General features: G+C 44.7%; 2 protein-coding genes across 2 annotated transcripts; both read right to left on the minus strand.

Moving 5' to 3' along the window:
• Positions 1–1,397: 1,397 nt before the first annotated feature.
• Positions 1,398–3,137, minus strand: LOC130367511 (E3 ubiquitin/ISG15 ligase TRIM25-like). The gene has a single exon (XM_056569933.1). It carries the CDS (start codon positions 3,135–3,137, stop codon positions 1,398–1,400), a length of 1,740 nt encoding a protein of 579 aa, XP_056425908.1.
• Positions 3,132–14,279, minus strand: LOC130267605 (E3 ubiquitin/ISG15 ligase TRIM25-like). Its single transcript, XM_056517638.1, has 2 exons — positions 12,310–14,279; positions 3,132–3,268 (listed from the first exon to the last, which is right to left on the minus strand). The coding sequence occupies exon 1, from the start codon at positions 14,139–14,141 to the stop codon at positions 12,384–12,386; it is 1,758 nt and encodes a 585-aa protein (XP_056373613.1). The 5' UTR covers positions 14,142–14,279; the 3' UTR covers positions 3,132–3,268; positions 12,310–12,383.
• Between the last annotated feature and the right edge of the window lie 799 nt (positions 14,280–15,078).

The raw sequence follows: 15,078 nt of genomic DNA on the forward strand, positions 1-15,078 counted from the left end.
ATTATGATTACTATTGAGGAAAGTGCATACATGCAACAGACATATATATATATATATATATATATATATATATATATATATATATAAGCAGAGAGTGGAGGAAGGAACCAAATGCATTCGGTATCTCAAGAGTTAATGTCAGCTAAGCAATACAGCAAAAGCGAGACCGTCAAATTAGCCAGGTAGTGGTGCTGGAAAAGATATATAGAACAACTTGTAATATCATATGTAGCAAAGAGAGAAAATGATTATCCGCACTCACCACCGGGATAGGTAATAGCTGCTCCTAGCTGGAGTTCATAACCGGACAAGGACTGCAGAGACGCTGGGTGCACTCAGAGGCTATAACTGGTCATTTCGCACTTCATCCGGCCTCAAGGCCGGATGAAGCGCGAATGCGCAAAATGACCAGTTATAGACTATACCTATCCCGGTGGTGAGTGCGGATAATCATTTTCTCTCTTTGCTACATATGATGCAACAGACATAGACAAGCAGAAGCAATATATATATATATATATATATATATATATGTGTATATGTATACATATATATATATATATATAGATATATACATACACATATATATGAATGTATATCTAGATTAAAAAAAAACACCTATAATGTGCACTCCCAAGGGACATAATATAGTTACAAAAAATTGGATTCACTTCAGACACACTTTATTTATAGTCAGTACTGTAAGGATACACTCCATATCCTGAAAATACATGCCTCTTAAAAAAAATATAATGGAGTATATCATATCCCTATGGTGCATCATTTATTTGGAAAAGCACAAAGCTATCACAGCCTCTCGTATACGAAATACAATTAGAAAAATGAAGAAGACAATGGTTGCATGCATGCTGTGTACCTGATTTATAAAAATTAAGCTTTCATCTTATTTCCAAAAATCATGACAAAAGTTTCTCATCCACACATACATAAACGCTAACATTCTATTCACATGGCGGGATTTGCGAGCGAAATCCCGCAGTATATTTCAGCATGGAAATTCTTTTACAGCAGACTCTCATTGCTTTCGATGGGATTCTGCTGCGAGGTGCACACGGCTGAATTTCCACAGCAAAAATTCTAATTTTGGATTTCACTGAAAGAATTAACGTGTTAATTCTTTCTGCAGAATCTGCTAAGAAATGATTTGCCGTCTATGGAGAAAGAGCATTTCCCAGCAGTTCTTGCATTGGCTTATTGAGCTGGTGACAGCAGCCTGCCGAATGTCCAACAGAAAATACTACGCCATGCGAATATGCCGATCCCTTATAAAGCCCCTCCCAATTCTGTATCATATAATCGGAATGCTTATTCAATCAGAAGTAACTTTTATTGACGGCTCCAGTCTCCTGGTAGATTTATTCTATGATGATGGATCCTCAAAACTGCTCCTCCCTTAGAATCTTGATAGAACCTTCCCCTACCCATAAGACAGCATGAAGGGGCTCGGTGAAGGTGGTGGTGAAGGTGTGTAAGTATCTGATGGGGTCACACAGCTCATAAAAGGACAGCTGCCCGGCCTCATAATCCAGACAGATTCTGAATCTGTCACTGGAGATCTGGTGAGGTAACTGGATCACTTTATTGCCATGAGTCAATGAATACTTATTCTCACACTGTACACCATATAAACCCCAGGACTTGTTATTATGTCCAATCCATGACTGATCTCCCCTCCTGTTTATACTGGGATAACACATCCCCACTATCCACCTCCCTGACCCACTGATCTCCACATCCCAGTAATGTCGTCCAGAGAAAAATCTCCTGATGCTCATCACTTGATTATACTGGAATCTCTCTGCTGTTTCAGGACAATTCTGTATCCCTCGTGTCCACGTTGCAGTTTTCCGATCATCTGATATAAGGAGATTATTTTGAGCCGTGTTTACATCCAGTAATATGTCTGCAGGACCCTCCCCATAGATCTTTTCTTCTGCTGCTGCCGGTACCTTCCCTCCAGCACCCCCAGTCCTGACTATTACACCATCGCCCCCATATTCTGTACCTGACAGAGGTGAAGCTTTTGTGTGACTGGGCAGAGTTTGGTCCCAGTGGTAGCGTTTCCTCTTGTTTTCTGGTTTTGTAGGTGAGATGGTCTGCAGATATTTCATTATATCAGAGAAACCTTCATGTAACATCCCTGTAATCACATCCACATTATGTGTCATATCATGTCCCCCTGTGTCCTCATCACCTCCTTCCTCAGGATCACACAAGTCACCTGTGTCTGGATCCTTTAAGACAGTCAGTGGATCCGTCATGTTACACAGCTCCTCAATGTGTCTCATCTTCCTGGACAGCTCGTCCTTCTTCTTTTCCAACTTCTGGATCACATCAGACAATGACAGTGACATCTCTTCTTCTTGCCTGGAGATCTCACTCAGGACGCTGTCCTCCAGGTCGTCCAGCCGTCTCTTTATGTCTATAAACAGAGCAATGACTCTCTCCGCTTCGCCAGATGATTTTTCTTGAGATTTTCTCCAGAGTTCCTCTAGACTCTGGACTCTTTCCTCAATCACCTCTCTCTTTGGGATCAGTTTCTGCAGAAAATGTCTTAGTTTTTTCTTCTTTTTCTCAAAAGGTTCATCCAGCTTCTCCACTTGGTGTCCCCGATGTTCTTCTGCTGAGCAATAGACACAGATAAAAACATCATCCTCGGGGCAGTAATATTCCAAGATTTTCTTATGGACGGAGCATTTCTTGTTCTCCAGGGAAGTGGTGGGGTCGGTCAGGACGTGTTCTGGTGACTGGCTGTGAACTCTAAGATGTTTATCACAGAGAGAAGCCTCACACAGCAGACAGGATTTCATAGCAGGTACAGCAGAGTCCACACAGTAAGTGCAGCAGATCCCGATGACCTCCTCCTTATGTGGCCGAGTAGACAGGAAATTCTCCACTACGTTACACAGAGTTATGTTCTTCTTCAGTGCCGGCCGATGCCGAGACTTTGTTCTACATTCAGGACAAGAGTAAAGCCCAGACACCACCTGTGTATTCATAACCTGATCAATACAGACCCGGCAGAAGTTGTGTCCACATCTCAGGGTTACAGGTTCAGTAAAAGTGCTCAGGCAGATGGAGCAGAGCAGCTCGTTCCTCAGATCAGCAGACGCCATATCTTCAGGATTTACAAGACAGGAAACCTAGGAGGAGTCTGCACACGGCTGCTGCTTCCCTTCCTGTGCTCAGGGGGTTTGGCTTGATGTGGTTGGGGGATTGAGGCCACCCCCTCTGCCTCAGTAGGACCCTAACAAAAGAAGACACAGTAAAGTGAGGTGGATGGGGGAAGGAAAAGTTGGAGGGAACTTCAGCACAGGATTGGAAGACCTTGAGGGAATAATGCATCATGGTAATTGTAGTATCTGAGAAGGTAAAGATGTGGAAGTGCACTGGATTCTGCGCCTGGGAAAGACAGCAAAATGGGTCCTGAAGTAAATATATATATTAATGTGACAAAGAGACAGAAAAAAGGTAGAGATTAATTGGCACTGACTTACATTACTGCTATAATTGCAGCATTGTTAACATGTGGACAATAAATGGAGATGGAGCATGTATTTCCCAATTTCGGATCCTAGGGGGTGCTTCACAGACACAAAGAATATGCTAAATATATCGATGCCAAGAAAGTTGAAAACGGAGCACTCACCCGGTAGTTGTCCTCAAAAGGTGGGCTTATTCCTGAGCAGGGTCTTCGGCAGGGAGACGGTCCATATCACACCAACGGGCGCTTCGTTAGGCCTTACGGCCTGACCAAGCGCCCATTGGTGTGATACGGGCCAAAGCCAGCGTCTGAGCTCCCCCCGTTCCATCTACCGCCTCCCTGCCGAGGACCCCGCTTGGGAATCAGCCCACCTTTGAGGACAACTACCGGGTGAGTGCTCCGTTTTCAACTTTCTTGGCATCAATATAAAATATATATATATTTTTTCAATAAAACCCACACTGTGAGCAGGTATATCTAGCATTTACACAAGTGCATGTATTTTTTATGGATATCCTCTTTAAGTTGTATTTAATGGGGCATGTTCCAACATATAGAACATCTCACAACCTAGGGTTAAAAGCTGTCAATTTTCTGGTATAGGGTACTATCTACCCTATAATCTGCTACATGGCTCTACCTGCTCTACTCATTGTACAGCGAGTGTTATCAATATTGAGAATATATATATATACAGAGGCCGCTCAACATATAATATTCATTATTTCTGGGAGGACCATTGTATATTGATCCCATTGTATGTTGAGTCCATAACTGTACGGGAAACTGGAAATTGGTTCCAAAGCCCTCAAGATGTCAAACTAAGGCTGCATTCACACCACGATTGCAGCCTACAGTTGCCGGATCCAGCTGGGGGAGGGGAAAACTGGGCTCTCCCGTACCCCAGCTGGACCGCCGTTGAAATCCATTCACTTTAATGAGCCGACCAGAGTCAAACAGTGACTCTGGTCGGCTCATTTCTGCCCAGGATCCGGTTTTGTTACCGGACCTGAAACCATAGTGAACGTTACTCTCTTGGGTTTAGGCTGAACTTGGGTTCTGTTTGTGTTATTTTATGGGGCATGTTCCAGCATATAGAACATCTCACAACCTAGGATTAAATACTGTCAATTTTCTTTCTCTATAATCTGCTACATGGCCTACATAAAGTTGATTTCCCTATGTTTATACTCTTCTAGTAAAGTGTAAGCTTCTGAGAGTAGGACTATCATTCATTTAAAGAGGTTATTGTACTCAGTGTTTGTTTACCTGCTCTACTCATTGTACAGTGAGTGTTATTAATATTGAGAATATATAAACAGTTGTCCCTCAGCATTTGATTCATTCATTGCATTGCATATTGAACCATTGCATATTGATACCATTGTATACTGAGTCCATAACTCTATGGGAAACTGGTAATTGGTTCGAAAGCCCTTAAGATGTCAAACTAAACCACTTTCCTTCTGGCAGCACTAGCATCACACATGATGTCATCTGAAACAGACTGCTTCCCGTCTTTCCTCTTTGACAATAGGTTTTAAGCCCTCACTGCCTGGGCACCATTTGTCTAGTTTGGATTGCTAGATCCCACTCTTCACACATTTAAAGTCCCTTGGCCAGAAGTTGCTCTATGTCTCACCTTGCCTGATGATTGCAGACGCTCCCTTCTTCTCCACTCGTACCCTGCTTCACAAGGCATGCAGTGCAGTGTGAGTGGGTATAAAGGAGACTTGTACCCTGGACACCACACACTTCATATTCGATACGATCCTCTCATGTACACATATGCTGCTCAGCCTGACATGTGAGGGGGGTAGAACATCCTACAGACATCCCAGGACAGCCTAGTAGAAACTCTGCCGGGCTGAGGGACTATTTACACTACGAAATTTCCGCCCAGAGAAATTCTGGGCAGATATTCCATGGGTATCAGGAGCTGGCAAAACTTGCCATTACTCTCATACTGTCTAAACGTAGCATGAAATACCAACATGTTTCCTTAGCACAGTGATATATGATGGACTATGAATGGCTGTGCCCTTTTTAGTGTATTCATAACAACAAGTTTGGCTTGGACAGGGCTCCAAATCATCAGGGCAGTCCCAGGCCCAGACTGAAAGACCTCTCTCCAACTTGGGGTTAAAGATGAGGATCTTAGATTAGGTAGATAGCACATGGGGTTTAGTGTGCCCTGTCAGCTGGTTATAGGGTCAGTTCAGTGGGGAATCAGGTTGAAGGAGTAGCTTAGTGCTGAAAAACTTATCCACTATCCTAAGGATAGGGGATAAGTTTCAGATTGCGGGGGTTCCGACCGCTGGGGTCCCCCGCAATCTCCTGTACGGGGCCCCGGCTCGCTGTCCAGATAAGCGGGTGTTGGCTACCACACGAAGCAGTGGCTGACACGCCCCCTCAATACAGCGCAATGGCAGAGATGGAGATTGCCGAAGGCAGCGCTCCGGCTCTGCCATAGGGTTGTATTGAGGGGCTTCGTGCGGTGGTCAACACGCCCCCTTTCCCTTTCCACCCCCCACGATCTGAAACTTATCCCCTATCCTTGGGATAGGGGGATACATTTTTTAGCACTGGATATCTCCTTTAAAGGCCTTACCAATAGTGGTGAAGAACAAGGCCTAAACCTCGTAACAGCATGATCTAGATAAGTCTTAGTGTCTTTTTGAGAGTGTAAGTAAGAACATAGACGCCTGAGTGTAACTGGTTGGTCGGTCCGTGTAAGTTTGGGTCAAAAGGAGTTGGTGTAGGGGAGGACTGTGTGTGGAAGTAGTGTAAAGATAACCATGTTGGGTAGTGAACGTTACTCTCTTGGGTTTAGGCTGAATTTGGGTTCTGTTTGTGTCCAGGTTAGTTGGTTGTGTTTGGAGGTTCCAGTTAAGAAGAAGTTGTTTATTACTTCACAAAATGCAAATTATTACTATTAAGGAAACTGCATAAATGCAACAGACATATACATTCAGAGGCTATATATATATATATATATATATATATATATATATATATATATACACACACATATATGATGAATGTATATCTAGATGAAAAACACCTATACATCTACTAAAGTAGCTCCCTCATATACAAAAATGCTATACATGTGCACTCCCAAAGGACAAAATATACTTGGGCTGCTTTCACACTATGAAGTTCACCCGTTACGGATGAAATAACGGGTGCTAACGGCTGAATAAATATTCATCCATTAAGACCCGTTATCCCTCATGTATGGCTGAACACCTCTGCCTACAGACTCCCACAGCCGGGACTACTACTACTCCCATCATGGACCAGACTTGTTTCCATGATGGGAGTAGTAATTCCCTGGCTGCGGGAGTCTGCAGACAGCTGGGGAGGCTACATTAGTGTTTGTACTACTACCCCCATCATGGAACAGTCTGTTCCATGATGGGGGTTGTAGTACAGGGGCTGAGGGATTGATCGCACTGGGTTTAACTTCTGACACCCGATGCGATCTGAAGTTATTAAGCAGGGGAGCGGGCGGCAAGCTCCGCAACCCTGCGATGTATCAGTGTGTTTTAACTTTCATTTTTGAATCCCCCGCAGGGAGCCCTGAATGGTCGGAACAGAGGTGCCATTCAGGGCTCTCAGAGGGAGATTTAAAAATGAACATTGTGAGTAGCAGGTGGCCATATCTATATTAAAAGCACTGTGGGGGCAAGATATAAAGCGCTGCTGGGGGGCAGACATATAGCATATATATCTAGCCCCCCAGCAGCGTATTAGATATGACCCCCACCGGCGCATTAATAAATATATGCGCCCGCCGGCGCATTAAATATATACTCCCCGCCAGCACATTAAATATATACCCCGCAGCGCATGTATAATCTAGCCTCGCAGCGCTTCTATATACCTATGCCACTGCATCGCTATAAGTGAAAAGCATTCTAGCAGCAGCATCGGCCGCCTGATTCTGCTGATAGAAATACTTTTCATACATAGTGCAGTGCCAGAATATGTATATAGAAGCGCTGTGGGGGGCAGATAACGCTATATGTCTGTCCCCCCAGCACTTCTATATACATATATCCCTGCAGCGCTATTAATGAAAAGTATTTCTATTAGCAGCACATAGTGTCAGCAGCTGTCTCCTGGCACTATGCGCTGCTAATAGAAATACTTTTCATTCACAACGCTGCAGCGGCATATGTATATAGAAGCGCTGTGGGGGGGAGATAGCGCTATATGTCTGCCCCCCCCAGCACTTCTATATACATATACCCCTGCAGCGCTATGAATGAAATTATTTCTATTAGCAGCGCATAGTGCCAGGAGACGGCTGCTGACACTATGTGCTGCTAATAGAAATACTTTTCATTAATAGCGCTGCAGGGATATATGTATATAGAAGCGCTGGGGGGACAGACATATAGCGTTATCTGCCCCCCACAGCGCTTCTATATACATATTCTGGCACTGCGCTATGTATGAAAAGTATTTCTATCAGCAGAATCAGGCGGCCGATGCTGCTGCTAGAATGCTTTTCACATATAGCGCTGGAGTGGCATAGGTCTATAGATGGCTGCGAGGGTACATATACATGCGCTGCGGGGGTATATATTTAATGCGCTGGCGGGGGGGTAAATATTTAATGCGCCGGCAGGGGTCATATCTAAATGCGCTGCTGGGGGGCTAGATATATAGGCTATATGTCTGCCCCCCCCCCCCCCCTGCAGCGCTATATATCTTGCCCCCCACAGTGCTTTTAATATACATATGGCCCCTGCTACTCACAATGTTCATTTCTAAATCTCCCTCTGAGAGCCCTGATTGGCTCCTCAGTACCGGCCATTCAGGGCTCCCCGCCAGGGATTCAAAAATTAAAGGTAAAACACACAATACATCGCAGGGTTGCGGAGCATGCCGCCCGCTCCCCTGCTTAATAACTTCGGATCGCATCGGGTCTCAGAAGTGAAACTCGGTGCGATCAATCCCTCAGCCCCTGTACTACAACCCCCATCATGAAACAGACTCTGTTCCATGGTGGGGGTAGTAGTACAAACACTAATGTAGCCTCCCCAGCTGTCTGCGGACTCCTGCAGCTAGGGAATTACTACTCCCATCATGGAAACAAGTCTGTTCCATGATGAGAGTAGTAGTCGTCACCAGTAAAAATAACGTCCGTTATAATAACGGGCATTAACGGGTGTATTTACTAACGTCTATTAGCCATAGACTTCAATGTTAAAAATAACGTCCGTTAATTTACCCGTTTCTTGTGACGGGCGAAAAATTTGTGCATGTCACGTTATTTCTCCCGCCACCACTAACGTCCGTTAGTCATGACGGGCTATAACGGGTAAACGGAAAAAAAACATTGACTTTAATGGGGTTGTTTAACAGGCGTTAATAATAATTTTTCAAACGTACGTTTATTAACGGGTGAACTTCATAGTGTGAAAGCAGCCTTATACCAAACTGATTACTCCTGTGTTGATCTATGTCTTCAGTGAAACCATGCTGGGTCCTGGCCTTGCAGCTATGCTGCAAGGCCAGGACCCAGCATGGTTACACTGAAGACATAGACATAGGTCAGTATATTAGAGCAATGGTTTCCTGTTGATGTATTTTATAAACTTTGTAACTAAAGGTAAGAGAAATGTAAAAATCATGTTTTACATCAGTGTCATCAGCGTTTTTAAGTGAACTATATCAGAACAAACTGGAGTCACTTCAGAAATATCATATGAAAAAACTTTATTAATAAAGACAGTACAATAGTTAATACAGTAAGGTGACATCCCTATTCTGAAAATGCATGCTTCTTAAAAATATATGATAGTGTATAGAATAAAAATATAGAATAGAGCAGGGGTACTCAACTATTTTTAGCGAGGGTCCGCTTATCCAGGTCTGCCATGCGGTGAAGGTTCACAAATAGCGTCCTCAGTGCCAAACGCGCAACTGAAGTTTGGAGGATGTATGACCTGAATACTGCCATCCACTGTACCCTTAAATATAATACTGCTACACACTGTACCCTCTGAATATAATACTACCACACACTCTACCCTCTGAATATAATACTGCCACACACTGTACCCCTGAAAATAATTCTGCCATACATTGTACCCTGAAAATAATACTGCCATGCACTGGGCCTCTGGTATATTACTGCCACGTACTATGCCCCTGGTATATTACTCCCATACACTATTCCCCTGCAATATTACTGCCACACACTATGTCCCCAAATACATTTTCCACAAACACTGTGTGCCCTGTACCGACTAATTGTTCCTCTCTGCCCCAAATAATTGATGCCATTGTGCCCCAAATTGATGCCACTGTGCCCCCAGAATTAGTGATGCCACTGTGCCCCCAGAATTAGTGATGTCCCTGTGCCCCCAGAATTAGTGATGCCACTGTGCCCCCCAGAATTAGTGATGCCGCTGTGCTGCCAAAATTAATGATGCCACTGTGCTCTCCCCATCCATCCATCCAGTCACCGCACCCCCCATCCATTAACAGTCCCCTCACCCCCCATCCATTCTCCTTACCCCCTAACCCATCCATCCAGTCTCCTCACCCCCCATCCATTAACAGTGTCCTCACCCCCCCAATCCATCCATCCATCCACAGTCTCCTCACCCCCCCACCCCATCCATCTATCCACGGTCTCCTCACACACACATTCCCCATCCTTCCATCCATGCACAGGTCTCCTCACCTCCCCCTCAGTCTTCTCCCACCTCCCCTAGTCAGTACACTCACCCTCCAGTGCCGCTGGTAAAATGTGAGGTAGCGCGGAGGGTGCTGTTTCTGTGCTCCTGTGTGCACTGCCAGGGATCTGTGGGGTCAGACGCAGGGACCCGTCAGGGGCTTGGAGCATACGTGCGCGTCTGCTCCCAGCAGCCCTTGACCTGTCCGGCCCTGCACAGATTTTTAAAGAGCCTGCGCTTACCTATAGCGCGGTCAGCGCTGCTCCCCCTGTGCTCCTTATAGGCAGCGATTTTAACTTGCTGCTAATTGTTGTGCTGCGGCGGCGCTCCTGCTGCCCTGTCACTGCTTTAACTACTAGTGCAGCAACCTGATATGTTTTCTGGCCTGCAATGAATAACGGGGAGATCCGGCTGGAGGACTGGCGTCCGCGGTCCGCCAGCTGAGAACCCCTGGAATAGAGTATATCATATAGGGCAAAGATCCCTATTGTGCACAATTTATTTGGAAAAGCTCAAAGCTATCACAGCATCTCATATAAGATGTGCAAGAAAAAGGTAAAAAGACAACATTATTAATGTATAATATGGCTCCAGGACACGTGCCGGCACAATGACAACCCCCCCCCCCCGTATAAGTCAGGGGGAGGTTCAGAGTCTACCCACCCTACCCTCCCACCATTCCCAAGAGCCACAGCACTTCACACAGGTGCATTTTGTGAACATACATTACTATTGCATGAGCAGCTGCTGCATACTTAACTCTTAAAAAGTTATGCTTTTATCTAATTTTCAAAAATTATGACAAAGGTTTCTTATCCACACATACATACACAATAAGGCCCCAGTCACACGGCGGAATTTCAGAGCGAAATCCGGCAGAAAAATTGAGCTTGAAAATTCTGTTGGAGATGACTCCCAGTCTTTCTGCAGAATCTGCTAAGAAATTATTTTCTCTCTATGGAATGTGTTTCCTAAAATTTCTGCCGTGTGAATAGGGCCTAAGAAGGGGAAGAAGCTGATCCCTTTTTAAAGGCCCTCCCACCTTTAAAGGGGTACTCTACTGGAAAACATTTTTTTTTATCAACAGGTGCCAGAAAGTTAAACAGATTTGTAAATTACTTCTATTAAAAAATCTTTACCCTTCCAGTACTTATCAGCTGCTGTATGATCCACAGGAAGTGCTTTTCTTTTCTGTCTGACCACAGTGCTCTCTGCTGACATCTCTGTCCATGTCAGGAACTGTCCAGAGCAGGAGAGGTTTGCTATGGGGATTTGCTCCTACTCCGGACAGTTCCTAAAATGGACAGAGGTGTCAGCAGAGAGCACTGTGGTCAGACAGAAAGGGAATTCAAAAAGAAAACTTCCTGTGGATCATACAGCAGCTGATAAGTACTGGAAGGAGTAAGATTTTTTAATAGAAGTAATTTACAAATCTGTTTAACTTTCTGGCACCAGTTGATAAAAAAAAATGTTTTCCAGTAGAGTACCCCTTTAAAGGTGGGAGGGCCTTTAAAAGGGATCAGCTTCTTCCCCTTCTTAGGCCCTATTCACATGGCAGAAATTTTAGGAAACACATTCCATAGGCTGCAGGTGCCTGCACAACAAGCCAATGCAAAAACTCCATAGAGAGAAAATAATTTCTTAGCAGATTCTGCAGAAAGACTGGGAGTCATCTCCAACAGAATTTTCAAGCTCAATTTTTCTGCCGGATTTCGCTCTGAAATTCCACCGTGTGACTTTCTGGCACCAGTTGATTTTGAAAAAAAAAAAAAATTAAAAATGTTTCCAGTGGAGAACCCTTTTAAATCCTATAATAATAATAATTAAAGGGATATTCCGCTGCTCTGCGTTTGGAACAAAATGTTCCCAATGCTTACAACCGGTGCCGGGAGCTAGTGATGGGGGGGCAGGGTGTGACATCATGATGGGGCGGGGCTATGATGTTACGAGCTCCCAGCACCGTCTCGAAGCATTCGGAACATTTTGTTCCAAACGCTGAGCAGTGGAGTACCCCTTTAATATTATAATAATTATTTATATAGCGCACACAAATTCTTCAGTGCTGTAAACTTACACATTTTAATCCTATAAGCGGAATTGCTCTACCTTTCAGATTCTGCCTTCCACGATGTCCCCAGTCTCCTGGTAGATTTCTCTACGATAATGGTTCCACAAAACTGCTACTCCCTTAATATCTTGATAGAGCCTCCCCCTACATACAATACAACATGAAGGGGCTCGGTGAAGGTGGTGGTGAAGGTGTGTAAGTGTCTAATGGTGTCACACAGATAATAAAAGGACAGCTGTCCCGCCTCATAATCCAGATAGGTCCTGAACCTTCTACTGTATATACCGTTAGGTAACTGGATCTCTTTCTTGTCATGTGTCACTAAGTACGGTTGATTATTACCCCATTGCTCTCCACATAAACCCCAGAACTTATTATTCTTATTATTTTGAATGTGTAACGGATCTTCCCTCCTGTTTATACTGGGATAACACATCCCCACCCTCCACACCCCTGACCCATGGATCTCCACATCCCAGTAATGTTGTCCAGAGAAAAATCTCCTGATGCTCATCACCTGAGGATAATACAGGAATCTCTTTGCCGTTTCAGGAAAATACTGCGTATGTAGTGTCCAGGTTGCAGTTTTCCGGTCGTCTGATATAAGGAGATTAGTATAAGTTGTGTTTACATCCAGTAATATGTCTGCAGGACCCTGCCCAACGACCCCTTCATCGCCTGCATCCATTACCTCCTCCCCAGCACCCCCAGGCCTGACTATTACACCATCACCCCCATATTCTGTACGTGACACAGGAGAAGTTTTTGTGTGACTGGGTGGAGATCGGTACCAGTTGTAGCGTTTTCTCTTGTTTTCTGGTTTTGTGGCTGAGATGTTCTGTAGATATGTAATTATATCAGAGAAACCTTTATGTAACATCCCTGTAATCACATCCAGATCATCTACATCATGTGTCTTATCATGTCCCCCTGTGTCCTCATCACCTCCCTCCTCCTCAGGATCACACAAGTCACCTGTGTCTGGTTCCTGTAAGAAAGTCAGTGGATCCGTCATGTTACACAGCTCCTCAATGTGACTAATCTTCCTGGACAGCTCGTCCTTTTTGTTTTCCAACTTCTGGATCACATCAGACAGTGACAGTGACTCTTCCTCTTCCTGCCTGGAGATCTCACTCAGGACACTGTCCTCAAGGTTGTCCAGTCGTCTCCTGATGTCAAGAAACAGGGCAATGACTCTCTCGGCTTCTCCAGCTGATTTTTCTTGAGATTTTCTCCAGCGCTCCTCTAGACTCTGGACTCTTTTCTTAATTACCTCTCTCTTTGGGATTAGTTTCTGCAGAAAATGTCTTAGTTTTTTCTTCTTTTTCTCAAAAGGTTCATCCAGCTTCTCCACTTGGTGTCCCTGGTGTTCTTCAGCTGAGCAGTAAACACAGATATAAGCATCATCCTTGGGGCAGTAATATTCCAAGATTTTCTTATGGATGGAGCATTTCATTTTCTCCAGAGAATTGCTGGGTTTAATCAAGACATGTTCCTCCGATTTGTTGTGAACTTTTAGGTGTTTATCACACAGAGAAGCCTCACAGTGCAGACAGGATTTCACAGCAGGTACTGGAGAGTCCACACAGTAAGTGCAGCAGATCCCGATGACCTCCCCCTCACGTGGCTGAGTAGACAGGAAATTCTTCACTACGTTACACAGAGTTATGTTCTTCCTCGGTGCAGGCCGATGCCGAGACTTTGTTCTACATTCAGGACAGGAATAAACTCCAGACTCCTCTTGTGTATTTAGAACCTGATCAATACAGACCCGGCAGAAGCTGTGTCCACATCTCAGGGTTACAGGTTCAGTAAAAGTGCTCAGGCAGATGGAGCAGAGCAGCTCGTTCCTCAGATCAGCAGACGCCATATCTTCAGGCTTTACAAGACAGGAAACCTAGGAGGAGTCTGCACACAGCTGCTGCTTCCCTTCCTGTGCTCAGGGGGTTCGGCTTAATATGGTCTGTTGAATGAAGACACAGTAAAGTGAGGTGGATGGGAGACGGAACAGTGGGAGGGAACTTTAGCGCAGGATTGGAAGACCCTGAGGGAAAAAAATGCATCATGGTAATTGTAGTTTCTGAGAAGGTACAGATGTGTTAGTACACTGCATTCTGTGCTTTTGACAGACAACAAAACGGCCCTAACTAAATGTTTTTCTTTCAATAAAATCACATTGTGAGCATGTATATCAAGCATTTACACAAGTGCAGGTATTTTTTAATCAATAACCTCTTCAAGTTGTATTTTATTTGGCGTGTTCCAGCATATAGGATATTTCACAACCTAAGGCCAAAAGTCTATTTTCTGCTCTAAGGTATAATCTACCCTATAATCTGCTACATGGCCTCCATGAAGTTGATTTCTTGTGGACTTCCGGTGCTACCATGCTCAGCCACAGTTAAGACAGCTCTGGCGCCTCCTGGCCTCTGACCAGCGTTAAATTGGCAGCAAGCATGGACCCGTCTTATCAAGTAAGCCCACTGTACCTCTAACCCTGTATGGAGTGCTACCTGTTCTGCAGCAGTCAGAAACTGCCGGCCCAGCACGGATTCCACCTGGGCTCTTCTCCTGTCATAGCAGCGGTATCTCAAGCTTCACAGCCCCTATGGTCCGCTGAAGTACCTTCCTCTCTCCTATTGCAGCGATGGACGCATTTTTCCCCTTATGCTTCGAGGCTGACGTGTCCTGCTTATTGAGGACTTCTTGGCGCCTGTGGCATAAAGGCGCAGGGCATTTAGTGCTGTTTGAACAGAATCTTTCCAGCGCAAGGTAAAATTCCATCTACAATTGCCTGACCATTCACC

Source organism: Hyla sarda, chromosome 4 (assembly GCF_029499605.1).
Source record: "Hyla sarda isolate aHylSar1 chromosome 4, aHylSar1.hap1, whole genome shotgun sequence".
Taxonomy (NCBI): Eukaryota; Metazoa; Chordata; class Amphibia; order Anura; family Hylidae; genus Hyla; species Hyla sarda.

What these genes read in the sequence shown, in the direction of transcription:
- LOC130367511 (XM_056569933.1), bottom strand. Translation starts at nt 3,137, where the DNA reads ATGGCGTCTGCTGATCTGAGGAACGAGCTGCTCTGCTCCATCTGCCTG.
- LOC130267605 (XM_056517638.1), bottom strand. Translation starts at nt 14,141, where the DNA reads ATGGCGTCTGCTGATCTGAGGAACGAGCTGCTCTGCTCCATCTGCCTG.